Source organism: Oncorhynchus gorbuscha, linkage group LG16 (genome assembly GCF_021184085.1).
Source record: "Oncorhynchus gorbuscha isolate QuinsamMale2020 ecotype Even-year linkage group LG16, OgorEven_v1.0, whole genome shotgun sequence".
NCBI lineage: Eukaryota > Metazoa > Chordata > Actinopteri > Salmoniformes > Salmonidae > Oncorhynchus > Oncorhynchus gorbuscha.
This window is the reverse complement of record NC_060188.1, coordinates 82,281,873-82,309,398: the sequence shown is the minus strand read 5'-3', so window position 1 is coordinate 82,309,398 and position 27,526 is coordinate 82,281,873. Positions and strand designations below refer to the sequence as shown.

The 27,526-nt window shown below is 43.3% G+C and overlaps 1 protein-coding gene and 1 pseudogene across 3 annotated transcripts in view; both read right to left on the bottom strand.

Annotated features, from left to right (window-relative positions):
• Positions 1-1,946, bottom strand: part of LOC124000352 (calcium/calmodulin-dependent protein kinase type IV-like) — a 30,056-nt gene extending 28,110 nt beyond the window's left edge. Inside the window, exon 1 of one of the 3 annotated variants that reach the window (XM_046306650.1) lies at positions 1,554-1,946. In XM_046306650.1, coding sequence (XP_046162606.1) covers positions 1,554-1,675 — 122 coding nt within the window. In that variant the 5' untranslated portion in view covers positions 1,676-1,946. The remainder of the gene's footprint in view (positions 1-1,553) is intronic. The other 2 variants (XM_046306651.1, XM_046306649.1) reach the window with 2 other exon arrangements.
• A 1,985-nt stretch (positions 1,947-3,931) lies between these two features.
• Positions 3,932-27,073, bottom strand: LOC123999846 (annotated as a pseudogene).
• Between the last annotated feature and the right edge of the window lie 453 nt (positions 27,074-27,526).

Here is a 27,526-nt window from a genome sequence, read left to right as displayed (position 1 = left end):
TTCTGATAGACTAATCAACATCATTTGGGTCAATTTGATGTATTTCAAACTCAGTGTAAAGAGACTTGATATTATGGGAAAATCAAAACAAATCAGTCAAGACAGAAAAAAAGTGCAGACTTCCACAAGTCTGGTTCATCATTGGGGGCAATTTCCAAATGCCTGAAGGTATCACATGCATCTGTACAAGTAAGTATAAACACCATGGGACCACGCAGCATTCATACTGCTCAGGAAGGAGACACATTCTGTCCCCTAGAGATTAATGTACTTTGGTGGGAAAAGTGCACATAAATCCAAGAACAACAGCAAAGGACCTTGTGAAGATGCTGGAGGAAACAGGTACAAAAGTATCTATATCAACAGTAACAGTAAAACGAGTCCAATATCGACATAACCTGAAAGGCCACTGCTCCAAAACCGCCATAAAAAAAGCCAGTTTATGGGGACCACAAAAGACAGTTTTTGGAGAAATGTCCTCTGGTCTGATGAAACAAAAATAGAACTGTTTGGCCATAATGACCATCGTTATGTTTGAAGGAAAAGGGCGTGCAAGCCGAAGAACACCATCCCAACCACGAAGCACGGGGGTGGCAACATGTTGTTGGGGTGGCATCACAAAATAGATGGCATCATGAGGATGGAAAATTATGTAGATATATTGAAGCAACATCTCAAGACATCAGTCATGAAGTTAAGCTTGGTCGCAAATGGGTCTTCCAAATGGACATTGACCCCAAGCATACTTCCGAAGTTGAGGCAAAATGGCTTGAGGACAACAAAGTCAAGGTATTGGAGTGGCCATCACAAGGCCCTGACCTCAATTCTATAGACAATTTGTGGGCAGAACTGAAAAAGCATGTGTGAGCAAGGAGGCCTACTCAGTTACACTAGCTGTCAGGAGGAATGGGCCAAAATTCACCCAATTTATTGTGGAAGCTTGTGGAAGGCTACCCAAAACATTTGACCATAGTTAAACAATTTAAAGGCAATGCTACCAAATACTAATTGAGTGTATGTAAACTTCTGACCCATATTCTTAAAATAAAGTGGTGATCCTAACTGACCTAAGACAGAATTTTTACTAGGATTAAATGTCAGAAATTGTGAAAAACTGAGTTTAAATGTATTTGCTAAGGTGTATGTAAACTTCCAACTTCAACTGTACCTTTAATAACTTTGACAACTATTTGCCAATCCTTTAGATGACAATTACATGCATTGCTAGATTGTTGCTGTAGAATAATAGTTTCATTTAGCCAAAGCATCAGGGGATAAGCAGGAAATTGTGGTAACCCACTGCACTCTCTTTCTCCGGTGTGTATGTGTATGTGTGTGTGTGAGAGGGAGGGAGAGTCCGTGTGTAGATTATGTTTCCATTGAAAACAGCAAAATAGAGGTAATGCATTAGATGCAATACCATTTACTATATCCTTCCATCACATGTTTACTAAGTAGCCCAATACATTTTTAGGACTATAGATTAGACCATAAAACACTAGCAGACAAACATAAGAACCCTGAGTACAGTACCCGTACAGAGATATGCTCACCGTCCCAATTCGGACTCCAACTCATAGTAGTCAGCCAGGGTCTCCTTCTTCGATCCATCTATCCAGTAGTCTGGAGCTGGGGATGCCCCTGCTCTGGACGAGGGTATAGTGACTTTACGCATCACCAGCTAGCCAGACGGATTAAAATATATTGACAGCTCTTCTCCCCTGCTGCGATTCAATGCTTGACTCAGTTACAGTGGCTTGAAGAAAAGCGAGTTTGAAACCTTCCAAAACGAATCCGTATGGAAGAATATAAACATCAGTTACAATACTATTTGAAGGACTGGGTAACGTAGTGAATGAAATTGGTCCTAAATGCATATTATTCACAGCCACCAGCCCGCTTCGCTACCGTAATGCAAGTGTACTGGAAAGGCAAGTATACAGAGAGGCGTCTGAGGTTTCCACCGGGTCTTACTGTCGCCGGGTTAACTTCCAAAAACATTGTAGTTATCTTTACCTGAGGTCACAATCAAGTACGTAATGTGTGTTACCATAATCATTGTGGTGGTTTTTATGACACATAAATACCATTTGAACTATGTCATTATTTCCACAAAAATGTGTATAATGAGGGCCAAAAAAAATAATAATTAAATACAGATTTTCCAGCCCTACAATAAACAGGAAATATTTGAATTGATCTTTTTAAGATAATTAATATTGACAAATAACATAAATGCAATTGATGCTCAGTAAATAACACGTATCTTTCAATTATAACACTTTCATATTTGTCAAAGATGCAAGACATCTGAGTAAGATGTAGGTACAGTGCCTTCAGAAAGTATTCATACACCTAGACTTATTCCATGTTACAGCCTGAATATAAAATAGATTAATACAAATAAAAACATCTCACCCATCTACACACAATACCCCATAATGACAAAGTGAAAACATGTTTTTGAAATGTTTGCACATTTATTTAAAATTAAATATATATAATTTACATAAGTATTCACACCCAAGTCAATACATGTTAAAATCACCTACAACTGTGAGTATTTCTGGGTAAGTCTCTAAGAGCTTCGCACATCTGGTTTGTACAACATGTTCACATTATTCTTTTACAATTCTTCAATATGTCAAGTTGGTCAGAATCGGACAATTCTGTCAAGTTGGTTGTTGATCGTTGCTAGATAGTCATTTTCGAGTCTTGCCATAGATTTTCAAGCTGATTTAAGTCCAAACTGTAACTAGGCCACTCAGGAACATTTAATGTAGTCTTGGCAAGCAACTATTTCGCCTTGTGTTTTAGGTTATTGTCCTGCTGAAAGGTGAATTTGTCTGTCTTTTGGAAAGCAGACAGAACCAAGTTTTCTAGGATTTTGCCTGTGCTTAGCTCCATTGTTTATTTTCACCCTAAAAAAGAACTCTGTAGTCCTTGCTGATAGCAAGCATACCCTAACATGATGCAGCCACCACCACGCTTGAAAAAAATGAAGAGTGGTAATCAGTGATGTGTTGGATTTGCCCCAAATAGAGGGCTTTGTATTCAAGGACAAAGTAGATTTCTTTGACTTTTTTTTTGTTGCAGTTTTACTTTAGTGCCTAACTGCAAACAGGATGGATGTTTTGGAATATTGGCGTACATATTTTAACTCTGTCATTTCGGTTAGTATTGTGGAGTAACTACAATGTTGCTGATCCATCCTGTTTTCTCATATCACAGTGATTCAACTCTAACGGTTGTAAAGTCATCATTGGCGTCATCGTGAAATTCCTGAGCTGTTTCCTTCCTCTCCGGGAACTGAGTTAGGAAGGACACCTGTATCTTTGTAGTGACTGGGTGTATTGATACCACAGGAGTTTGGTGGTACCTTAATTGGGGAGAATGGGCTCATGGTAATGAGTGGAGCGGAATGGTATCAAATACATCAAACACAGTTCCCAGGTGTTTGATGCCATTCCATTTGCTCTGTTCCGGCCATTATTAATGAATGCTTTCTTCGTTTTTACCCATCTGCCAATAGGTGCCCTTCCTTGCAAGGCATTGGAAAACCCTGCTGGTCTTTGTGGTGGAACCGGTGTTTAAAATTCACTGCTCAACTGAGGGACCTTTCAGATAATTGTGTGTGGGGTATAGAAATGAGGTAGTCAGTTAAAAAGTACCATTATTGCACACAGAGCAATCAATGCAACTTGTTAATCAAATTTTTACTCCTGAACATATTTCGGCTTGCCATAACAAAGTGCTTGAACACTTATTGGCTCAAGACATTTCAGCTTTTCATTTTGTATTAATTTGTAAAAATGTCAAAAAATATAATTCCATTAACTGTTCAGTGTCACAAAACAAAACAAAATGTGGAAAATGTCATGTAATACATAAAATAGTTAACTGTTTTATCTTCCTTACCATCGAAACACATTCAAATGAAGGGCATGTCTAACCCTCTGTCCCAAGCCCAAACCATGCATAGCTGGTCATCCTCTAGGACTGCAGCAAAGCCTAGCTACAGAGGGGGACACACAGACACCATTTGATCCACTACCTGCTCTGTCGTTGTGAGACAAAAACTATAATCCCCAATAGGACTGTGAAAATATATTGATGTATCCGATTTGTCTATGGAATACAGTACATGTACACATCTATTTTGTCCTCTGTATAATCCTCATTACTATGCTGTGGACCATCGAGACAGCAGGGAACATCTTAAAATGTGGTAACTCATGCTGAACCAATGAACATCAAATTGTATTAGGGTAATAACAAAGTGAAAACAATCTGGAGTAATACAATGATAACAATCATGTCTAATTTTAAAAAGGTAGTTACATCAGGTTTTGGTCAATCACGGTTTCATTAAACATCATATTTGTTAGACCATTACAAAAGCATTAGAGCACATAAACATAATATTTCATATAAAATGTGGCCAACTCCTCTTGCATCAAGTGTGAAACTATAGTCCACAATGCTCTATAGAGATGTATACATAGATCGGTGTGAAAAACCACATAAATAAAATAAAAATGAACGAGGGTTGGTTGGGAGAGGCAGTGCACTCTTGGTGTATGACAGCACACACAGGCTCTGATTGAAAAGTGTCTGCATGGATGTCCACATCTCCTCCAGTTTCTCAGATACTCTAGATGCCTCCTCCATGAGCTCTGGTTCCTGGGTGATCAGTCTGAGATGCAGCTAGAGAGAGAGAGAGAGAGAGAGAGAGAGAGAGAAACTATAAAGAGTTTGTGAAGGAAACTCAGAAGTAAGACAAACCATACAGGAAATACACACGTTATGAACCTTTGAAACAAAGTGTGTCTGTGGTGCTGTGAAGTCAAAAACACATTGTTCATGTTCTGTAAAGATACAATTTGAATTCAGGTACTCAACAAAACTGGGCTTAGTTGAAGAGTGAAACAACAGAACTACATATCAAGTCAAACATGTTTTCTAAATAAAACATTTAATTTTTATTTTACTTCTAGAGATGTGGTCATTGGTTTTGATTGAATTGTGTATCACATTATATATATGTCAGGACCCGGTTGCGAACCCGGGTCTCCGGAGTGAGAAACAATCACTTAACCAACTGAGCCACGAATAGTTGGCAGAACCCAGAAGATGAGGCAGACACAGCAGTACTTAAGACGGTGTATTTAATTAAGTAAAAAGTGAAGTTCTTCAGGAAAACATGTAACTCCACAACCTCAAAAGGAATTCCACAAGAACAAAGGTAATCCTCCAAGACAAAAAGGTAAATCCACAAGGTGGAAGGTATAGCACAAAAAGCCTCAAAAAATACTCAAAAACAAACAAACAAGAACAAAAAACAGAATTCCACAAGAGAGTCCACCGGGATCAACAAGAGTTCACAGAGTACTAGGGCTGGGTGCTAACATACAAACACAGAGCAAAGGACTGAGGAAAACAAAGGGTTTAAATACAATCAGGGGAAACGAGGCACAGGTGCAAATAATAATGGGGATCAAGGGAAAACAAAAGGTCAAAAGGCACAATGGGGGCATCTAGTGACCAAAAACCAGAACAACCCTGGCCAAATCCTGACACATATATATATATTTTTTACAGTTCTGTACCGCTTTTCAATTTATTTCCAATGTTCTGACTCCATCTGCTGGTTGCAGATGTAAGTGTGTGACAGTCAATGCAACAGAAAATAGATTTCCCTCTTCCTCTCATGACATCGTTGACATCATTTAACATTAAGCTGCTATAATTACTGGAGTAATAACATCATTGAACTCATGTGTAACAATAAAAACTCAACATGTCAATTAAATAATAACAGTGTTATAACACAGATAAGAGCAGCTTATTAACATAGCTACAGTGTTGGTGACTAGAATATTGATGTGGTTACATTTAGGAAGAGTGCCAGGTAGGCCTGTGCCAGATCAAAGTCCCTCTTGGAGTTCAGCATGCTGGCCACCATCTTCAGAAAGTCTTGTAAGACGGAGACATCTCCACCCATATCAGGGGCCAGACCTCGGAGCTCAACATCAATACCAGACGGACCCATCTCTTTAATCACCCCCACAGGGCCATCATCTGGAAGAAACAATGAGGATGGATTATGACTCGTTGTATTTGTATTGACCTGAGGTATCAGCAGAGTTAAACTGTGCCATAACATCCCCTAGTTACTACACATGCTATTAACGTGACATCGGATTTAGCAGTAGGTTCAAGTATTGAGATTCTAAAAGACATTCTTCAGTTTTTATATGGCCTTAGAAGTGATTTGGGGTGAGAGGAATTTGTATGCTTGCAAGAGGTGCTGTGAATAATTGATTGCGAAGTGATATTCAGGCTTGCAAGACGTTTGATTGATTTTGTCATTAAAAAATAAATAAATACGTATAAAGACACTGAATAAAGATTTTCTAAAACATGACCAGGACTCTGCACAATGAAGTCAGGGAAATATTTCCATTGTGATCCCTATTTTGTTTTACATAAATACATTTACAATTACTAGGAGTAATTGCTAGCTAAGTGAGATTCAAACATACATTTGTTGAGGAGTATGGCAGATTCTAGCTGTTGGAAGAAAGTGAACTTCTGTGCCAGGACTCCAAAATACACAATCTTTGACTGTGGAAAAAGTAAACAAAATAAATATTATTGAACCCAAATAACATACAGTACTCAGATTTGCTACACACATAATATATTGTCTCAATTTTCTAACATATGTGGCATTAGCTCACAGGCAAGGGAATAAAACAAATATTGCTAGAACCCATTTCTTGAATGCTAAATATCAGACATTTGAAAGCTCTAGTTTCAACCTTCATAATACCTCTGATGGCAGGGACTTTACAGGCACTAATTATGGTCAATTTAGACTGAGAATAGTATCTAGTTATGGTAAGGGGTGAAATAAGTACAGCCAGAATATTTAAAAAAAAGACCAGTCTTTACATGGCTAAAAGAAAAGGAATATAACATATACTGTTTACAAGAAACTCACTCTACATCCTTGGATGAAGTTGCGTGGAAAAAGGAATGGGGTGGTGTCACGCCTTGGTCATTGTATTTTGTGTTTTTGTTATATGTTTGGGTAGGCCAGGGTGTGACATGGGTTTATATGTTGTTTTCGTATTGGGGTTTGTATCATTTGGGATCGCGGCTGATTAGGGGTGTTGTTAGGCTTGGCTGCCTGAGGCGATTCTCAATCAGAGTCAGGTGTTTATCGTTGTCTCTGATTGGGAACCGTATTTAGGGAGCCATAGTTTCGCTTTGTATTTCGTGGGGGATTGTACCTGTCTCTGTGTAGTTTCACCAGATAGGCTGTAATTAGTTTCACGTTCCGTTTGTTGTTTTTGTCTTTCAGTTGTTTCATGTACCGCATTTTTCATTCATTAAAGTCATGAGCAACCAACACGCTGCATTTCGGTCCGACTCTCTTCCTTCAACAGACGAACGCCGTTACAGGTGGTGAAATAATTTTCTGTTATGGACAAAGGAACTCAAATGGTGTAATGATATTAATTAACACACATTTCAATCTGAATGTGCAAATAGTCAGGAATGATTTTCAAGGAAGGTGGATCCTTTGGAATATGAAAGCAGACAAAAAAGAGATTTGGCTCATTAATCTTTATGGTCCAAACCAGGCTGATCCACACTTCTTCTGAACCATTTATACCAATTTATTGAACTTACAGACAACAAATGATCTAATCATTATGGTAGGATGGTAGGAGACTACAACACAGTGTTGTACCTCAATGGACCGTAAAGGTAATCACTCTACAAACTATCATTGCCATACCCTTAAGGAAATCACAAATATTATGGACACATTAGAAATCGTGGATATTTGGAGACCAAAAATCCCGACCTAGTGAGAGATACATGGAGACTTAATCAAGCTAGTCGTCTTGACTACTTTGTCTCCTTCTCTCTTGCATCAAAGGTTAAAAAAGTTTTAATAGGAGACCGAATGTGATCGGATCATCTAATTGGCATTCACATAACTCTTTTATAGATTTTCCACGTGGACGGGGATATTGGAAATTTAAATAAAGGTTTACTGGAGGACAACTTATTTTTAACTAAGACAAAATCATTTAACACTTCAAAACACTCCTGCAACCCGCGTCACCAATTTAGGATAAAACTATTATTTACCTCAAATCTGAAATCCACAATAGAAGCTAGCCAGAAGCTAACCGGAAGCTAACCAGAAGCTAGCCTGAAGATAACCAGAAGCTAGCCTGAAGATAACCAGAAGCTAGCCTGAAGATAACCAGAAGCTAGCCTGAAGATAACCAGAAGCTAGCATGAAGCTAACCAGAAGCTAGCATGAAGCTAACCAGAAGCTAGCCTGAAGCTAACCAGAAGCTAGCCTGAAGCTAACCAGAAGCTAACCAGTTTACTGGCTAACGTTAGTACATTTTTACATCATTTTAGTCATTTAGCAGACGCTCTTATCCAGAGCGACTTACAAATTGGTGCATTCACCTTATGACATCCAGTGGAACAGCCACTTTACAATAGTGCATCTAAATCTTTTAAGGGTGGGGGGTGAGAAGGATTACTATCCTATCCTAGGTATTCCTTAAAGAGGTGGGGTTTCAGGTGTCTCCGGAAAGTGGTGATTGACTCCGCTGTCCTGGCGTCGTGAGGGAGTTTGTTCCACCATTGGGGGGCCAGAGCAGCGAACAGTTTTGACTGGGCTGAGCGGGAACTGTACTTCCTCAGTGGTAGGGAGGCAAGCAGGCCAGAGGTGGATGAACGCAGTGCCCTTGTTTGGGTGTAGGGCCTGATCAGAGCCTGGAGGTACTGAGGTGCCGTTCCCCTCACAGCTCCGTAGGCAAGCACCATGGTCTTGTAGCGGATGCGAGCTTCAACTGGAAGCCAGTGGAGAGAGCGGAGGAGCGGGGTGACGTGAGAGAACTTGGGAAGGTTGAACACCAGATGGGCTGCGGTGTTCTGGATGAGTTGTAGGGGTTTAATGGCACAGGCAGGGAGCCCAGCCAACAGCGAGTTGCAGTAATCCAGACGGGAGATGACAAGTGCCTGGATTAGGACCTGCGCCGCTTCCTGTGTGAGGCAGGGTCGTACTCTGCGGATGTTGTAGAGCATGAACCTACAGGAACGGGCCACCGCCTTGATGTTAGTTGAGAACGACAGGGTGTTGTCCAGGATCACGCCAAGGTTCTTAGCGCTCTGGGAGGAGGACACAATGGAGTTGTCAACCGTGATGGCGAGATCATGGAACAGGCAGTCCTTCCCCGGGAGGAAGAGCAGCTCCGTCTTGCCGAGGTTCAGCTTGAGGTGGTGATCCGTCATCCACACTGATATGTCTGCCAGACATGCAGAGATGCGATTCGCCACCTGGTCATCAGAAGGGGGAAAGGAGAAGATTAATTGTGTGTCGTCTGCATAGCAATGATAGGAGAGACCATGTGAGGTTATGACAGAGCCAAGTGACTTGGTGTATAGCGAGAATAGGAGAGGGCCTAGAACAGAGCCCTGGGGGACACCAGTGGTGAGAGCGCGTGGTGAGGAGACAGATTCTCGCCACGCCACCTGGTAGGAGCGACCTGTCAGGTAGGACGCAATCCAAGCGTGGGCCGCGCCGGAGATGCCCAACTCTGAGAGGGTGGAGAGGAGGATCTGATGGTTCACAGTATCGAAGGCAGCCGATAGATCTAGAAGGATGAGAGCAGAGGAGAGAGAGTTAGCTTTAGCAGTGCGGAGCGCCTCCGTGATACAGAGGAGAGCCTTCTCAGTTGAATGAGTAGTCTTGAAACCTGACTGATTTGGATCAAGAAGGTCATTCAGAGAGAGATAGCGGGAGAGCTGGCCAAGGACGGCACGTTCAAGAGTTTTGGAGAGAAAAGAAATAAGGGATACTGGTCTGTAATTGTTGACATCGGAGGGATCGAGTGTAGGTTTTTTCAGAAGGGGTGCAACTCTCGCTCTCTTGAAGACGGAAGGGACGTAGCCAGCGGTCAGGGATGAGTTGATGAGCGAGGTGAGGTAAGGGAGAAGGTCTCCGGAAATGGTCTGGAGAAGAGAGGAGGGGATAGGGTCAAGCGGGCAGGTTGTTGGGCGGCCGGCCGTCACAAGACGCGAGATTTCATCTGGAGAGAGAGGGAGAAAGAGGTCAGAGCACAGGGTAGGGCAGTGTGAGCAGAACCAGCGGTGTCGTTTGACTTAGCAAACGAGGATCGGATGTCGTCGACCTTCTTTTCAAAATGGTTGACGAAGTCATCTGCAGAGAGGGAGGAGGGGGAGGAGGATTCAGGAGGGAGGAGAAGGTGGCAAAGAGCTTCCTAGGGTTAGAGGCAGATGCTTGGAATTTAGCGTGGTAGAAAGTGGCTTTAGCAGCAGAGACAGAGGAGGAAAATGTAGAGAGGAGGGAGTGAAAGGATGCCAGGTCCGCAGGGAGGCGAGTTTTCCTCCATTTCCGCTCAGCTGCCCGGAGCCCTGTTCTGTGAGCTCGCAATGAGTCATCGAGCCACGGAGCGGGAGGGGAGGACCAAGCCGGCCTGGAGGATAGGGGACATAGAGAGTCAAAGGATGCAGAGAGGGAGGAGAGGAGGGTTGAGGAGGCAGAATCAGGAGATAGGTTGGAGAAGGTTTGAGCAGAGGGAAGAGATGATAGGATGGAAGAGGAGAGAGTAGCGGGGGAGAGAGAGCGAAGGTTGGGACGGCGCGATACCATCCGAGTAGGGGCAGTGTGGGAGGTGTTGGATGAGAGCGAGAAGGAAAAGGATACAAGGTAGTGGTCGGAGACTTGGAGGGGAGTTGCAATGAGGTTAGTGGAAGAACAGCATCTAGTAAAGATGAGGTCGAGCGTATTGCCTGCCTTGTGAGTAGGGGGGGAAGGTGAGAGGGTGAGGTCAAAAGAGGAGAGGAGTGGAAAGAAGGAGGCAGAGAGGAATGAGTCAAAGGTAGACGTGGGGAGGTCTGTCTGCCCAATATAAAGGATCAAAACTGTCGGAGGAATAAAAAATAGCATAAATAGGAAAGTATACCGGTTTCATTTGAGGACCATGATGTTGACAACTGTGCCATACAGATTGCAAAATAGTTGGTTAGAGATTTTTGATGTACCGATTCCATTCCATGGTTCCATGTATCGATTCCATGGTATGAGTTGATGTATAAAACAACACAAGATTCAAGACTTCGTGCTTTTCAGCTAAAATTATTATATAGAATTCTTGCCACCAACAAAATGTTGAATATTTGGGGCATAAAATCATCGAAGCTCTGCAGATTTTGTTGTGAGGATACAGAATCAATAGACCATTTATTTTGGTATTGCCCTCAGGTGGCCTGTTTCTGGTCTCAGGTTCAGGAATGGCTGAAAATGCATAGCATTGATCTAAAATCGACCCTAGAAATAGTACTGTCAGGAGATCTGGAGAGATTGGGTCAGTCAATTACTAAGACTCTTAGTAAAAGTATATATCTTCAACTCGCAATCTGTGGATTCTATTCCATTAGATAGATTGAATGGGCTGAGGGTGACCAGCAGAGATAGATGGGATGGGCTGAGGGTGACCAGCAGAGATAGATGGGATGGGCTGAGGGTGACCAGCAAAGATAGATGGGATGGGCCGAGGGTGACCAGCAGAGATAGATGGGATGGGCTGAGGGTGACCAGCAGAGATAGATGGGATGGGCTGAGGGTGGCCAGCAGAGATAGATGGGATGGGCTGAGGGTGGCCAGCAGAGATAGATGGGATGGGCTGAGGGTGGCCAGCAGAGATAGATGGGATGGGCTGAGGGTGACCAGCAGAGATAGATGGAATGGGCTGAGGGTGACCAGTAGAGATAGATGGGATGGGCTGAAGGTGACCAGCAGAGATAGATGGGATGGGCTGAGGGTGGCCAGCAGAGATAGATGGGATGGGCTGAAGGAAGCTGAGGGTTGTTATGTGGAATTGGAGACAAGTGGGAGTGGAGTTGCTGTGTGAGAGATGAATGATGGTCAAAGATTAAACATAATAATTTTAAGTCAAAATAAAACATAATAAAGTACATTTGAATGACACTAAGTGGCAGTGTTTTTACAACTAATGCCGGTTTGCCTGATGCTGATGCCATGCAGGTGTTTGTGCACTCATAAACACACACTCTCATTCAAATAAACACATACAAGAACACACACATACATGTAATAGTGCCAGACATGCACACAAACATACAGTTGGCATTGCTGTTAGGATTTTAATTGCCCTTGATGTTCTTTGTTATAAATGTATTATTACTTTTATTTTCTTTTTGTTGCTGTTTTCTTCTGTCTTTTCCTTTGATCTCTTTAGCTCATTATCTCAGGGATTTGAACTTTTAACCTTCCGGTTACTAGTCCAACGGACAGCTATTGGGGAACTGTGGGGGGGGGGGGGGGGGTCTTGAAGGGATCGGGTTCACGTTTTTTGGCCTGGTGGTAGATCGGTCAACATGCCCTTGAGCAGGGCATTGACCCTGGATGCTTCTGTGTGTCGCTCTGAATGGGAATCTGTTGGATGACTGGTATGATGTAGTTATTGAGCGGCTTCACCGCAAGTATATTGTATATTTCGAATATTCCATTTAAAAAAATTCAACATACAGTAATATGAAGAGCAAACAATCTTTCTTAAATTATACAGTGTTATAATATTTTATTTCCATACACAGTATTGTGATTTTAGAGTCTTCTCATATATTATGAAGAGATGACAACGGCATTACAGAACAATTGCTACACGTGTTGTCTGTCATTGTGCATGTGTAAGGAGACGATGCCTTGGATTTAGCTCAGAAAGCTAAGACAGCCGTGAGTCGCACAGACAAACAGGGCTTAATACCCTGTCGGTGACACGTTTTTCTCAACAGACAACCACCAGTGACATGCTCACCTTGATGATGTCGAGGTGGAGCAGGTTCTTCCAGCGAGAGTCGGGCAGCAGAGAGAGAGTGACCGGCTGCTGGTCCAGTTGCTCTGGAGACTCAGTCTATCACCTCAGACTTGAGATCGTCATCTTCCTCTCCCTCTTCATCTGTAGAAAAACAAAATGCAACCTAAAAATACAACCTGATACCATCAAATGCCATGAAATATTGTTCAAGTTCTTGAGAGGTAATTTCAAAAATTGTGTTTGAATGTACTTTGGCACACTGATTATGGCACAGTAATGTTTTCCTCCATAAATATTGTGGTGGAACATTCTATTCAAGTGAGAGAGCCTTGGTCATTTCTTGAAACGATCATCTTTATTCAATATCGATTCAACGGTCTTGACTTTTGGGCCGAGAGCCTATCCTTTTACAGACCATGCTGTTCCTTATATACCCGATACCAAGATTGCTCAGTCATATCTGGTTCAACCCCCGCCCCATATAGATTGGGGGCACCATAAGCCACTTTAGGTACCTCCTCTGGTCATCTGCCTCTGCTGTTGTCTCCCAGATGACAGGATAATTAGGAATACTGAGGCCTTTGTTCTGTTCATACATGCTATCTCGGTGACACCCACCACATCTGATCTATGCAATGCCAGCTGAAGGTTTTTTTTTATCACCAAGCCATCACTTAATCAGTTTCCAGCCCAAGCTCCATAAAGACTCCTCTCCGTTAACTCAGAAAGAAGAGAGAGAGTCCTAAGAACCTTACTCTATTAAATAAAACAACCATTTGGTGCATAAATATAACATCTTGTAATACTGCTACCACAATATATAGTCAAAAGGACCATTACAATTACCTATAAAATCAAGGACACACTTCCTCCACATTGAATATCTTCCATTATCAATGCTTGAATAATTGGCTGATACCACTGTTACATGTGCCAGTCCAGATGGTGTGGGGGCTTTCTGGCCCCTGTGCTGGGTACAGAGTAAGTGCTGCATGGGCTCACAGTGGCTGTTCAGTAGCTACCTTGGTTGGGACAGGTTCCTGGCAGCATGATCACAGTGGGCTCATAGTCTGAAGGCAGAGGGCACAGTGATACCATACTGCACAGCATGTTGTTGGACCTGGAAACACACAACATGGAATAGTCACTCATCATGGAATAATCAAGAATACTAGTAAATATTACTAACCTACTTGATTTTAATAACACTGAATTGTACTACTGAATACTACCAATAACTTCTCATACTGCTACAGCATGTACTCCAACACATATCTTTTGAGATATCAAATTGACAATATTAACACTAATTTGAGTCACATTTGTTCAAAATACTTACCTAATCAAGATGTTTCCTTTATCAACTAATTCTTGTTTGCAGCTAAAATAAGTTTAGATCTGATTAGATGAGTGCCTATATGAGTGTGAACATTAAATCTGCCGGTTCCCTAATAATGACATAACCTGATAATGATTTTGACTCCCACATCCCATCTTTCCTTGATGTGGTGGTGACTTACCATAAGTATATCCTCAAGCTGTCGACATGGGAGGAGGCCAGAAAGTCCCCAGTTGGTGGCATGGTGAGACTGACTGCAGCAGAATCTACCAAGAAGCAGTCCACCAGGCTAAGAAAAAAAAGAAGAGAAATCAAGTCAATGACTGAAGGCTGAGAGGGAGTTTCCACTGGAAAACATTTGAAAGTGATTACATTAATTGATACACTCAATTTATGATGAAGTGAAACAAAGATGGCCTGAGAAATCTTTGGACAAAGGTCATCTCATCGATCTCAGTTTGTGGGGAGAGGAAATGAGAAGGCAGGGCTGGTGACATCACTTTACATCAGTTAAGTGTAAGGGCCCGGTCCAGAAACAAACCCTAACCCTCTACCCTCAACCCTCTATCCTCAACCCCCTACCCCCAGTTAGGGACATGCTAGACTACTCCAGAAATGACAGGAATGGCCATACCAGCCGGAGGGGAGGTCCCATGTCCTGATGGTACAGTCCATGGCTGCCGCTATCAACCAGCGCCCATCTGGGCTGAAAGCCTGACGAGTATCATCAGACAAGAAGAACAAATATATTAGGGAAAGAGTGAGATCAAATTGAGAGAGATGTGCTAAACAGAGAAAGGGAGAGGGAAAGAGATCGAGATAAGGACTCACCATGTCATTGACCTGTCCTCGATGGCCAGGGAACTTGCGAACAACCCTCTTGGTCTCCACGTCCAGAACATTCAGCGTAAAGTCATCCAGAGCGATGACCAGCATACCACTATACCAGGACAAGAAAAGACTACAATCAGACACTAGTCTACTGCTTTGTAATTACCAAGTGAAACAAATCAGTGTATAAAGTTAAAGGAATAGTGCTGTCAATTAAGCCCTTTATCTCCTTCCCCAGCAACAGATGAATATCATTTTTCTGTCTCTGAGTCCATTATGAAGGAAGTTTGATGTAGTTTTGTGAGCCAACGCTAACCAGAAGTCATTGCTCTAACACTAGTTAGCAAAGGCTTGCAAAACTACTGCTAACTTCCTTCATACTTGACACACAGACATAAATCAAATAAAATGTTATTTGTCACATCCGACATGCCAAATCTTTTCAGTCTCTTGAGGGGGAAAAGGTGCCCTCTTCACGACTGTTTTGGTATGTTTGGACCATGAGAGTTCATTGGTGATGTGGACACCAAGGAACTTGAAATTCTCAACCAGCTCGACTACAGCCCCGTCTATGTTAATGGGGGCCTGTTCGGCCCACCTTTTCCTGTAGTCCACGATCAGCTCCTTAGTCTTGCTCACATTGAGGGAGAGGTTGTTGTCCTGGCACCACACTGACAGTTCTCTGATCTCCTTCCTGTAGGCCGACTCATCGTTGTCAGTGATCAGGCCTACCACTGCTGTGTTGTCAGCAAACTTAATGATTGTGTTGGAGTCGTGTTTGGCCACTCAGTCGTGGGTGAACAGGGAATACAGGAGGGGACTAAGTACACACCCGAGGGGCCAGAGTGTTAAGGATCAGCGTGGCAAACATGTTGTTGCATTCTCTTACCACCTGGGGGCAGCCCATCAGAAGGTCCAGAATTCAGTTGCAGAGGGAGGTGTTTAGTCCCAGAGTACTTAGCTTAGTGATGAGCTTCGTGGACATTATGGTGTTGAATGCTGAGCTATATTCTCACAAAGGTGTTCCTTTTGTCCAGGTGAGAAAGGGCAGTGTGGAGTGCGATTGAGATGGCGTCATCTGTGAATCTGTTGGGGCAGTATGCAAATTGGAGTGGGTCTAAAGTTTCCGGGATGATGCTGTTGATGTGAGCCATGACCAGCCTTTCAAAGCACTTCATGGCTACCGACGTGAGTGCCACGGGGCGGTAATCATTTAGGTAGGTTACCAGGTTAAAGACGGTCTCCATGGGTTCATCTGACTCTGGGAAATTAGAAAATGGGCTTGACTGCCAAATCCTACACTTTTCTTTGAAGCTAGAAGCAGTGCAGTCATATAAGTGCTATTTTTCTCCTGTGGTGTTATCTAACCATTACCTGTCCCGGTGCATGTGTGTGGAGGCGGGTGAGGTGCCAAGGTCAATGGAGTGGACCAGCTTCCTAGATTTGAACTTCCAGAACTTGACCAGTTTGTCAGCTCCGGCACTGATGATCAGCTGATTAAGTCCATCCACAGAAACGCCACACACCGGCCTCTTATGAGCTACAGAGTCAGAGATAGGACAGATTAAGCTGAATCTATATCAGAAATCATGAGCTAAATATACACAAGCAATTGTCTTTACGGGGGAACTTACCCTTGTCTTCTCCATATTGACCTCTATGCATGCCGGACTGCATGTTGTAAATGTCAATGTGTCCAGATTAGAGTCCTACCACTACAAAGTTATCACATGTGATACCTACTGCCTGAGGGGAGAAAACACAGCATTTAACAACATAACTAGCATGTATATTATGTTTGTTTCTGTGTAATAAACTATTAAAAAGGTAGACGTCTTATTGATCGATCTTTATCAAATGATTTGGGTTCATTTTACACTAAAAAAACTGTACATGACCAGCAATGTACTTTGCTACCGTAGCGTGGACGTTGAGAGCACGGTTCTTATTGAAGCGTTGGGGTTCCAGCCTGTATGCGCCCATGCTGCCCTTCTGATAGTTCCAGGTTGTCATCATGAGGTACCCTCTGTGACATGCTACTATACTGTCCCAATCACTCTGACGGGCACTCTCTACATCACACATAGAATCAGAGAAAATGTCAACGTTTTCAAAGAATTAACCACATTCAATGATAAAAGGTTCCACATAAATACAGACCAGTTGAGTATTTTTATCTCATGAAGGTAATAGCAGTTTTAAAATATTCAAGTTGCTAAACTTTTTTGCTGTTGTTGCTAAACATACCTGAGGCGAAAATGGAAAGAAAGAGTACAGCGGATTAGGGAGAAATCAAATAATTTTACTACATTTACATTTACATTTAAGTCATTTAGCAGACGCTCTTATCCAGAGCGACTTACAAATTGGTGCATTCACCTTATGACATCCAGTGGAACAGTCACTTTACAATATTAGAAACTCATAGATGCCTGATACATTTACATTTGAGTCATTTAGCAGATGCTCTTATCCAGAGCGACATACAGTAAGTGGTGAGTGCACACATTTAGCAGATGCTCTTATCCAGAGCGACTTACAGTAAGTGGTGAGTGCACACATTTAGCAGATGCTCTTATCCAGAGCGACTTACAGTAAGTGGTGAGTGCACACATTTAGCAGATGCTCTTACAGTAAGTGGTGAGTGCACACATTTAGCAGATGCTTATCCAGTACTTACAGTAAGTGGTGAGTGCACACATTTAGCAGATGCTCTTATCCAGAGCGACTTACAGTAAGTGGTGAGTGCACACATTTAGCAGATGCTCTTATCCAGAGCGACTTACAGTAAGTGGTGAGTGCACACATTTAGCAGATGCTCTTATCCAGAGCGACTTACAGTAAGTGGTGAGTGCACACATTTAGCAGATGCTCTTATCCAGAGCGACTTACAGTAAGTGGTGAGTGCACACATTTAGCAGATGCTCTTACCCAGAGCGACTTACAGTAAGTGGTGAGTGCACACATTTAGCAGATGCTCTTACCCAGAGCGACTTACAGTAAGTAGTGAGTGCACACATTTAGCAGATGCTCTTACCCAGAGCGACTTACAGTAAGTAGTGAGTGCACATATTTAGCAGATGCTCTTACCCAGAGTGACTTACAGTAAGTAGTGAGTGCACATATTTTCATACTTTTTTCTGTACTGATCCCCAGTGGAAATCAAACCCACAACCCTGACATTGCAAGCACCATGCTCTACCAACTGAGCCACAAGTCACACATACCAGCACTGAGAATGTGATGTCCGTTCAGGCCGTGGTGCTGGACCTTAGTGGGCGGGGCGCTGTGTCCCAGACGACTCCTGAGTAGACGGCCTCCTCCTCCCGCCGTGTCAAAGATCCACACCTGCAGAATAGGACTTTGATCATTCAAAACTCAACGGTCAAATATATTAATTCTTCATAACCCTATGGTATGTTGGTACCGGATTGTGTTAGCAGTGCTGAATTTGCAACTAGTGATGTCCTAATAAAAGCTTTAAGCTCTGTAGGTAAAAACTGTTTATTGAGACATGACTGAAAAAAGGACAATTGTTTACAGCTATGTAACACTGGTGCCCTCTAAGTACCACTGACCCGAATGCCGTTATCAGCCCCATTGGTGATGAGGAGAGGCTCGCCATGGAGGAATGTTGGTCCAGCGATAGCTGTGTTGTGGACATCTCTCATCTGACACAAGCTTTTTCTCCTCTGGATCCCACAGTCCAATATGTCCGACAGGACTACCAGCCACCATTGCCGGATAGCCATCTAGAAAATAATCACATCAGTGTGACAAGGTAAGTAAACATTTTTTTAAAGCATATCAAGACCGATTTCTTAAAATAATTGACGCAAAATAGTGACATCACTTACACAAAATGAGGCCACACAATCTAGTTATCACATCATTATAACCATAATAAATACACCACTACGTTCAACTGGTAATGCCACCTGTTCTGAAGGACAATGAAGAGACTGGGCCCCAGTCTTGCTGGAACTTCATCAGTGACTCATCAAACTTGATGTTGTGGATGATGATCAGACCCGATGATAGGCCAACGCCCACAACGTCTACAGCTGGGGTCTGATGAGAAATGTTGAGGAAGAGTGGGTTTCCACTAGTTACCACAGCCACAAAGTAGAAATTGGCTAGATCATTAAAAAAACGCATTAAAAAACTACATTTGCTTTTTGGTCTTAATTTATGGTTATAGTTAGGCATAAGGTTAGCAGTATGGTTAGGGTTAAAATCAGATTTTAAGAAGAGAATTGAGAAATATTCGGGGTATATGACTTGGTGTCTGTGGTAACTAGTTGTGACTGCTAAAGAGAGATGAGCTGGGCATTTCTGATTAAACAGAAATATTACAATGTGTACAAAACATTATGAACACCTTCCTGATATTGGAGTTGCAGGAATTGTCCATAGAGCTCTGAGACAAGATTGTGTTGAGGCACAGATCTGCTGAAGGGTACCAAAAACTTTCTGCAGCATTGAAGGTCCCCAAGAACACAGTGGCCTCCATCATTCTTCAATGGAAGAAGTTTGGAACCAAGACTCCCTAGAGCACCAAGACTCCCTAGAGCTGAGCAATTGGGCCTTGGTCAGGGAGGTGACCAAGAACCCGATGGTCACTGACTGAGCTCCAGAGTTCCTCTGTGGAGATGGGCGAACCCATCTCTGCAGCACCACCAATGAGGCCTTTATGGTAGAGTGGCCAGACGGAAGCCACTCCTCAGTAAAATGCCCATGACAGCCAGCTTGGAGCTTGTCAAAAGGCACCTAAAGGACTCAAAGACCATGAGAAACAAGATTCTCTGGTAGGATGAAACAAAGATCGAACTCTTTGGCTTGAATGCAACAAGTCAGGTCTGGAAGAAACCAGGCACCGCTCATCACCTGGCCAATACCATCCCTACAGCGAAGCATGGTGGTGGCAGCATCATGCTGTGGGGATGTTTTTCAGGGTCAAGGACCGGGACACTCGCCAGGATCGAGGCAATGATGAAGGGAGCAAAATACAGAGAGATCCTTGATGAAAACTTCAGGACCTCAGACTGGGGCGAAGGTTCACCTTCCAACAGGACAACAACCCTAAGCACAAAGCCAAGACAATGCAGGAGTGGCTTCGAGACAAATCTCTGAATGTCCTTGATTGGCCCAGCCAGAGCCCGGACTTGAACCTGATCAAACATCTCTCAAACGTCAAACACCCTACCCCTTTCGTAGGGTTATTTGATCAGAACCCCCAGGGGTTCTTCTTCACTGAACCAAAATTGGTTCCATATAGGACCTCAAGGGTTGTCATATATGAAGCAACACAGTACCTTAACCATTCTATACAGTATGTGAAAGGAGTTTAACATATGTATGGCTGACAATTCCTCAACAAAAAAATATGTATTAATTCAGTTTCAGCTTTGAGAATAAATATACTTCAACCAACCTGCTGAAGCACTGACTCCTACTGCCCATCCTGGGAAGGTGTAAAGGAGTTTGCTAAAATAAAATGAATTAACTTAATGAGTAGAGAGAATGTCAAGTTGTCCTAATTTTAAGACCAAACTTTGATAAAGCACTCTATAACAACGTCAGGTACATTACAGATCTTTGGTTGTGCTGTCCTTCCATCAGTTTACGTATTTCATAACTAAATTATAATTCTACATGAAAGTAGAAATATAAATAATGGGGTGCAAAGGAGCAAAATAAATAAATATAGTAGGGGAAGAGGTAGTTGTTTGGGCTAAATTATAGATGGGCTATGTACAGGTGCAGTAATCTGTGAGCTGCTCTGACAGCTGGTGCTTAAAGCTAGTGAGGGAGATAAGTGTTTCCAGTTTCAGAGATTTTTGTAGTTCGTTCCAGTCATTGGCAGCAGAGAACTGGAAGGAGAGGCAGCCAATGGAAGAATTGGTTTTGGGGGTGACCAGAGAGATATACCTGTTGGAGTGAGTGCTAATTTCTGCTTGAAAAAGCTAGCCTTGGCTTTTCGAACTGCCTGTGTATATTGGTTTCTAACTTCCCTGAAAAGTTGCATATCACGGGGGCTGTTCGATGCTAATGCAGAACGCCATAGGATGTTTTTGTGTTGGTTAAGGGCAGTCAGGTCTGGAGAGAACCCAGGGCTATATCTTTCCTGTTTCTAATTTTCTTGAATGGGGCATGCTTATTTAAGATGGTGAGGAAGGCATTTAAAAAAAACAGGCATCCTCTACTGACGGGATGAGGTCAATATCCTTCCAGGATACATGGGCCAGGACAATTTTTAAGGCCTGCTCACTGAAGTGTTTCAGGGAGTCTTTGACAGTGATGAGTGGAGGTTGTTTGACTGCTGACCCATAACGGATGCAGGCAATGAGGCAGTGATCGCTGACATCTTGGTTGAAAACAGCAGAGGTGTATTTAGAGGGCAAGTTGGTTAGGATGATATATATGAGGGTGCCCGTGTTTACGGATTTGGGGTGGTACCTGGTAGGTTCATTGATAATTTGTGTGAGATTGAGGGCATTAAGCTTAGATTGTAGGATGGCTGGGGTGTTAAGCATGTTCCAGTTTAGGTCGCCTAGCAGCACGAGCTCTGAAGATAGATGGGTGGCAATCAGTTCACATATGGTGTCCAGAACACAGCTGGGTGCGGAGGGTGGTCTATAGCAGGCGGAAACGGTGAGAGACTTGTTTTTAGAGAGGTGGATTTTTAAAAGTAGAAGTTCAAATTGTTTGGGTACAGACCTGGATAGTAGGACAGAACTCTGCAGGCTATCTTTGCAGTAGATTTCAACACCACCACCTTTGGTCGTTCTATCTTGTCTGAAAATGTTGTAGTTAGGGATGGAGATTTCAGAATCTTTGGTGGTCTTCCTAAGCCAGGATTCAGACACGGCTAGAACATCCGGGTTGGCAGAGTGTGCTAAAGCACCGAATAAAACAAACTTAGGGAGGAGGCTTCTAATGTTAACATGCAAGAAACCAAGGCTATTACGGTTACAGACGTCATTAAAAGAGAGCGCCTGGGGAATAGGAGTGGAGCTAGGCACTGCAGGGCCTGGATTCACCTCTACATCACCAGAGGAACAGAGGAGGAGTAGGATAAGGGTACGGCTAAAAGCTATGAGGATTGGTCGTCTAGAACGTCTGGAACAGAGAGTAAAATGAGGTTTCTGGGGGCGATAAAATAGCTTCAAGGTATAATGTACAGTGGAGGTAAACCTAGGCATTGAGTGATGATGAGAGAGATATTGTCTCTAGAAACATAATTGAAACTAGGTGATGCCATCGCATGTGTGAGTGGTGGAACTGAAATGTTGGATAAGGTATATTGAGCAGGGCTAGAGGCTATACAGTGAAATAAGCCTATAAACACTAACCAGAACAGCAATGGACAAGGCATATTGACATTAAGGAGAGGCATGCTTAGACGAGTGATCATAAGGGTCCAGTGAGTAGTGAGGTTGGTTGGGGTCACGGCGATTCAGACAGCGAGCCGGGCCATCGGTATAAAGCTGGCAGAGGATGGAGGTCTGTTTTTAGCAACCTTGTGCGTTTCCGTCGGTAGATTAGTGGGGTTCCGTGTGGTAGAGGGGACAAATCCAATTGGCAAAATAGATATAGTTATAGTGACCCCAAAGTTTTTCCGATAGGCCTATTCAGATAGCAGCCGATAAGACAGCTAACGATTAGCGGGCTGCAGATGGGAGTTCGGGTAACGTCGCGACGGAGGGGCCAGTTGGATAACTCCCTCGGGCAGGTAATGTCGGTAGTCCAGCTGTGAAGGCCCGGTGGGGCTCCACGTCGGCAGTAAAATGGGTCTGGATAGGTGATTGTAACCCAGGAGTGGCTGATGGAACTCTACAGCTGGCTAGCTCCGGAATAATTGATGTTTGAGCCGGAACCGACGTAAGCCAATAGTCACTCGGAGAGCAGCTAGCTAGCTGCAAGATCTTGGTGTAATTGTCCAGAGCTTGCGGTAGAAATCCGGGGATATGGAGAGAAAATAGGGCCGATATGCTCTGGTCTGAGTCGCGTTGTACAAAACTGGTGCTAGCTTTTCGAGCTAAAGGATAGCTGATGACCACCAACCGTGGTTAGCTGAATACTAACGTTAGCCAGTAAACTGGCTAGCTTCTGGCTAGCTTCTGGCTAACTTCTTGCTAGCTTCTATTGTGGATTTCAGATTTATATATAATATATATTTTTTTAAATTGGTGAGGCGGGTTGCAGGAGAGTGTTTTGAAGTTGAGATGTTTAGAAAAAGAAAAAAAAAGATGTGCGAAGAAAAGATGTATATACACTGCTCAAAAAAAATAAACACTTAAACAACACAATGTAACTCCAAGTCAATCACACTTCTGTGAAATCAAACTGTCCACTTAGGAAGCAACACTGATTGACAATCAATTTCACATGCTGTTGTGCAAATGGAATAGACAACAAGTGGAAATTATAGGCAATTAGCAAGACACCCCCAATAAAGGAGTGGTTCTGCAGGTGGTGACCACAGACCACGTCTTAGTTCCTATGCTTCCTGGCTGATGTTTTGGTCACTTTTGAATGCTGGCGGTGCTTTCACTCTAGTGGTAGCATGAGACGGAGTCTACAACCCACACAAGTGGCTCAGGTAGTACAGCTCATCCAGGATGGCACATCAATGCAAGCTGTGGCAAGAAGGTTTGCTGTGTCTGTCAGCGTAGTGTCCAGAGCATGGAGGCGCTACCAGAAGACAGGCCAGTACATCAGGAGACGTGGAGGAGGCCGTAGGAGGGCAACAACCCAGCAGCAGGACCGCTACCTCCGCCTTTGTGCAAGGAGGAGCAGGAGGAGCACTGCCAGTGCCCTGCAAAATGACCTCGAGCAGGCCACAAATGTGCATGTGTTTGCTCAAACGGTCAGAAACAGACTCCCATGAGGGTGGTATGAGGGCCCGACATCCACAGGTGGGGGTTGTGCTTACAGCCCAACACCATGCAGGACGTTTGGCATTTGCCAGAGAACACCAAGATTGGCAAATTCACCACTGGCGCCCACTGCCGCCCCAGATGAGATCCTCAGACCCCTTGTGAGACCATATGCTGGTGCGGTTGGCCCTGGGTTCCTCCTAATGCAAGACAATGCTAGACCTCATGTGGCTGGAGTGTCAGCAGTTCCTGCAAGAGGAAGGCATTGATGCTATGGACTGGCCCGCCTGTTCCCCAGACCTGAATCCAATTGAGCACATCTGGGAAATCATGTAATATAATAATAATAATAATATATGCCATTTAGCAGACGCTTTTATCCAAAGCGACTTACAGTCATGTGTGCATACATTCTACGTATGGGTGCTCCCGGGGATCGAACCCACTACCCTGGCGTTACAAGCGCCATGCTCTACCAACTGAGCTACACAGGACCATGTCTCGCTCCCTCCACCAACATCACGTTGCACCACAGACTGTCCAGGAGTTGACGGATGCTTTAGTCCAGGTCTGGGAGGAGATCCCTCAGGAGACCATCCGCCACCTCATCAGGAGCATGCCCAGGCGTTGTAGGGAGGTCATACAGGCACGTGGAGGCCACACACACTACTGAGCCTCATTTTGACTTGTTTTAAGGACATTACATCAAAGTTGGATCAGCCTGTAGTGTAGTTTTCCACTTTAATTTTGAGTGTGACTCCAAATCTAGACCTCCATAGGTTGATACATTTGATATCCATTGATCATTTTGGTGTGATTTTGTTGTCAGCACATTCAACTATGTAAAGAAAAGGTATTTAATAAAAATATTTAATTCATTCAGATCTAGGATGTGTTATTATAGTGTTCCCTTTATTTTTTTGAGCAGTGTATATACAGTGGGGCAAAAAAGTATTTAGTCAGCCACCAATTGTGTAAGTTCTCCCTCTTAAAAAGATGAGACAGGCCTGTAATTTTCATCATAGGTACACTTCAACTATGACAGACAAAATGAGAAAAAAAATCCTGAAAATCACATTGTAGGATTTTTTATGAATTTATTTGCAAATTGTGGTGGAAAATAAGTATTTGGTCAATAACAAAAGTTTATCTCAATACTTTGTTATATACCCTTTGTTGGCAATGACAGAGGTCAAACGTTTTCTGTAAGTCTTCACAAGGTTTTCACACACTGTTGCTGGTATTTTGGCCCATTCATCCATGTAGATCTCCTCTAGAGCAGTGATGTTTTGGGGCTGTTGCTGGGCAACACGGACTTTCAACTCCCTCCAAAGATTTTCTATGGGGTTGAGATCTGTAGACTGGCTAGGCCACTCCAGGACCTTGAAATGCTTCTTACGAAGCCACTCCTTCGTTGCCCGTGCGGTGTGTTTGGGATCATTGTCATGCTGAAAGACCCAACCACGTTTCATCTTCAATACCCTTGCTGATGGAAGGAGGTTTTCACTCAAAATCTCACGACACATGGCCCCATTCATTCTTTCCTTTACACGGATCAGTCGTCCTGATCCCTTTGCAGAAGAACCGCCCCAAAGCATGATGTTTCCACCCCCATGCTCTACAGTAGGTATGGTGTTCTTTGGATGCAACTCAGCATTCTTTGTCCTCCAAACACGACGAGTTGAGTTTTTACCAAAAAGTTATATTTTGGTTTCATCTCACCATATGACATTCTCCCAATCTTCTTCTGGATCATCTAAATGCTGGACACGTACTGACTTAAGCAGGGGGACACGTCTGGCACTGCAGGATTTGAGTCCCTGGCGGCATAGTGTGTTACTGATGGTAGGCTTTGTTACTTTGGTCCCAGCTCTCTGCAGGTCATTCACTAGGTCCCCCGTGTGGTTCTGTGAATTTTGCTCACCGTTCTTGTGATCGTTTTGTCCTCACGGGGTGAGATCTTGCGTGGAGCCCCAGATCGAGGGAGATTATCAGTGGTCTTGTATGTCTTCCATTTCCTAATAATTGCTCCCACAGTTGATTTCTTCAAACCAAGCTGCTTACCTATTGCAGATTCAGTCTTCCCAGCCTGGTGCAGGTCTACAATTTTGTTTCTGGTGTCCTTTGACAGCTCTTTGGTCTTGGCCATAGTGGAGTTTGGAGTGTGACTGTTTGAGGTTGTGGACAGGTGTCTTTTATACTGATAACAAGTTCAAACATGTGCCATTAATAGAGGTAACGAGTAGAGGACAGAGGAGTCTCTTAAAGAAGAAGTTACAGGTCTGTGAGAGCCAGAAATCTTGCTTGTTTGTAGGTGACCAAATACTTATTTTCCACCATAATTTGCAAATAAATTCATTACAAATCCTACAATGTGATTTTCTTGATTTTTTTTCTCATTTTGTCTGTCATAGTTGAAGTGTACCTATGATGAAAATGACAGGCCTCTCTCATCTTTTTAAGTGAGAGAACTTGCAAAATTGGTGGCTGACTAAATACTTTTTTGCCCCACTGTATATACACGGGACACGACAAGACGAGGACAAAGGACGTCTGACTGCTATGCCATCTTGGGGGCATGATAGAAAAGAAGCCTGGAATAGGAAGAGTGAAAGAGACTGGGTTGTGTGTCAGAAGTTAATGGTTCTCTGTGGGAAGGCAGATAGATTTGGAATGTGTTGGGTCGAAGGGAGTAGAGCAACGGTTGAGATAGGGGAGACAGGTGGACATCTGTGGACAAGGGGAAGGAGGGGTTGAGGTCAGGAGGTGAGGTCATATCCCCTTAAGGGAGTAAACAGGGTTTAGTATCTGGTTACCTTCTTTCTGTTGAACCATAAGATGTAAGGATCGGAGAGAGAAGGAGGAGTGTCCTAAAGTGGTGAGAAATGTTTTGCTGTCTGAATACAGCTGTACAGAACCTTTTTTTATTTTTTATTTATTTAACTAGGCAAGTCAGTTAAGAACAAATTCTTATTTTCAATGACAGCCTAGGAACAGTGGGTTAACTGCCTGTTCAGGGGCAGAACGACATATTTGTACCTTGTCAGCTCAGGGGTTTGAACTTGCAACCTTGCAGTTACTAGTTCAACATTCTAACCACAAGGCTACCCTGCCGCCATGCTCAAGATCATAAACGATACCATAACTGCCATTGATAAAAGACAGTACTGTGCAGCTGTCTTCATCGACCTGGCCAAGGCTTTCGACTCTGTCAATCACCGTATTCTTATCGGCAGACTCAACTGCTTTGGTTTTTCTAATGACTGCCTCGCCTGGGTCACTAAATACCTCTCAGATAGAGTTCAGTGTGTCAAATCGGAGGGCCTGATGTCCGGACCCCTGGAATTCTCTATGGGTGTGCCACAGGGTTCAATTCTCGGTCCAACTCTCTTCTCTGTATACATCAATGCTGTCGCTCTTGCTGCGGGAGAATCTTTGATCCACCTCTACGCATTCTGTTTACATCTGGCCTTTCTTTGGGCACTGTTAAAAAACCTCCAAATCGAGCTTCAACGTAACTCCTTCCATGGCCTCCAACTGCTCTTAAACGCTAGTAAAACTAAATGCATGCT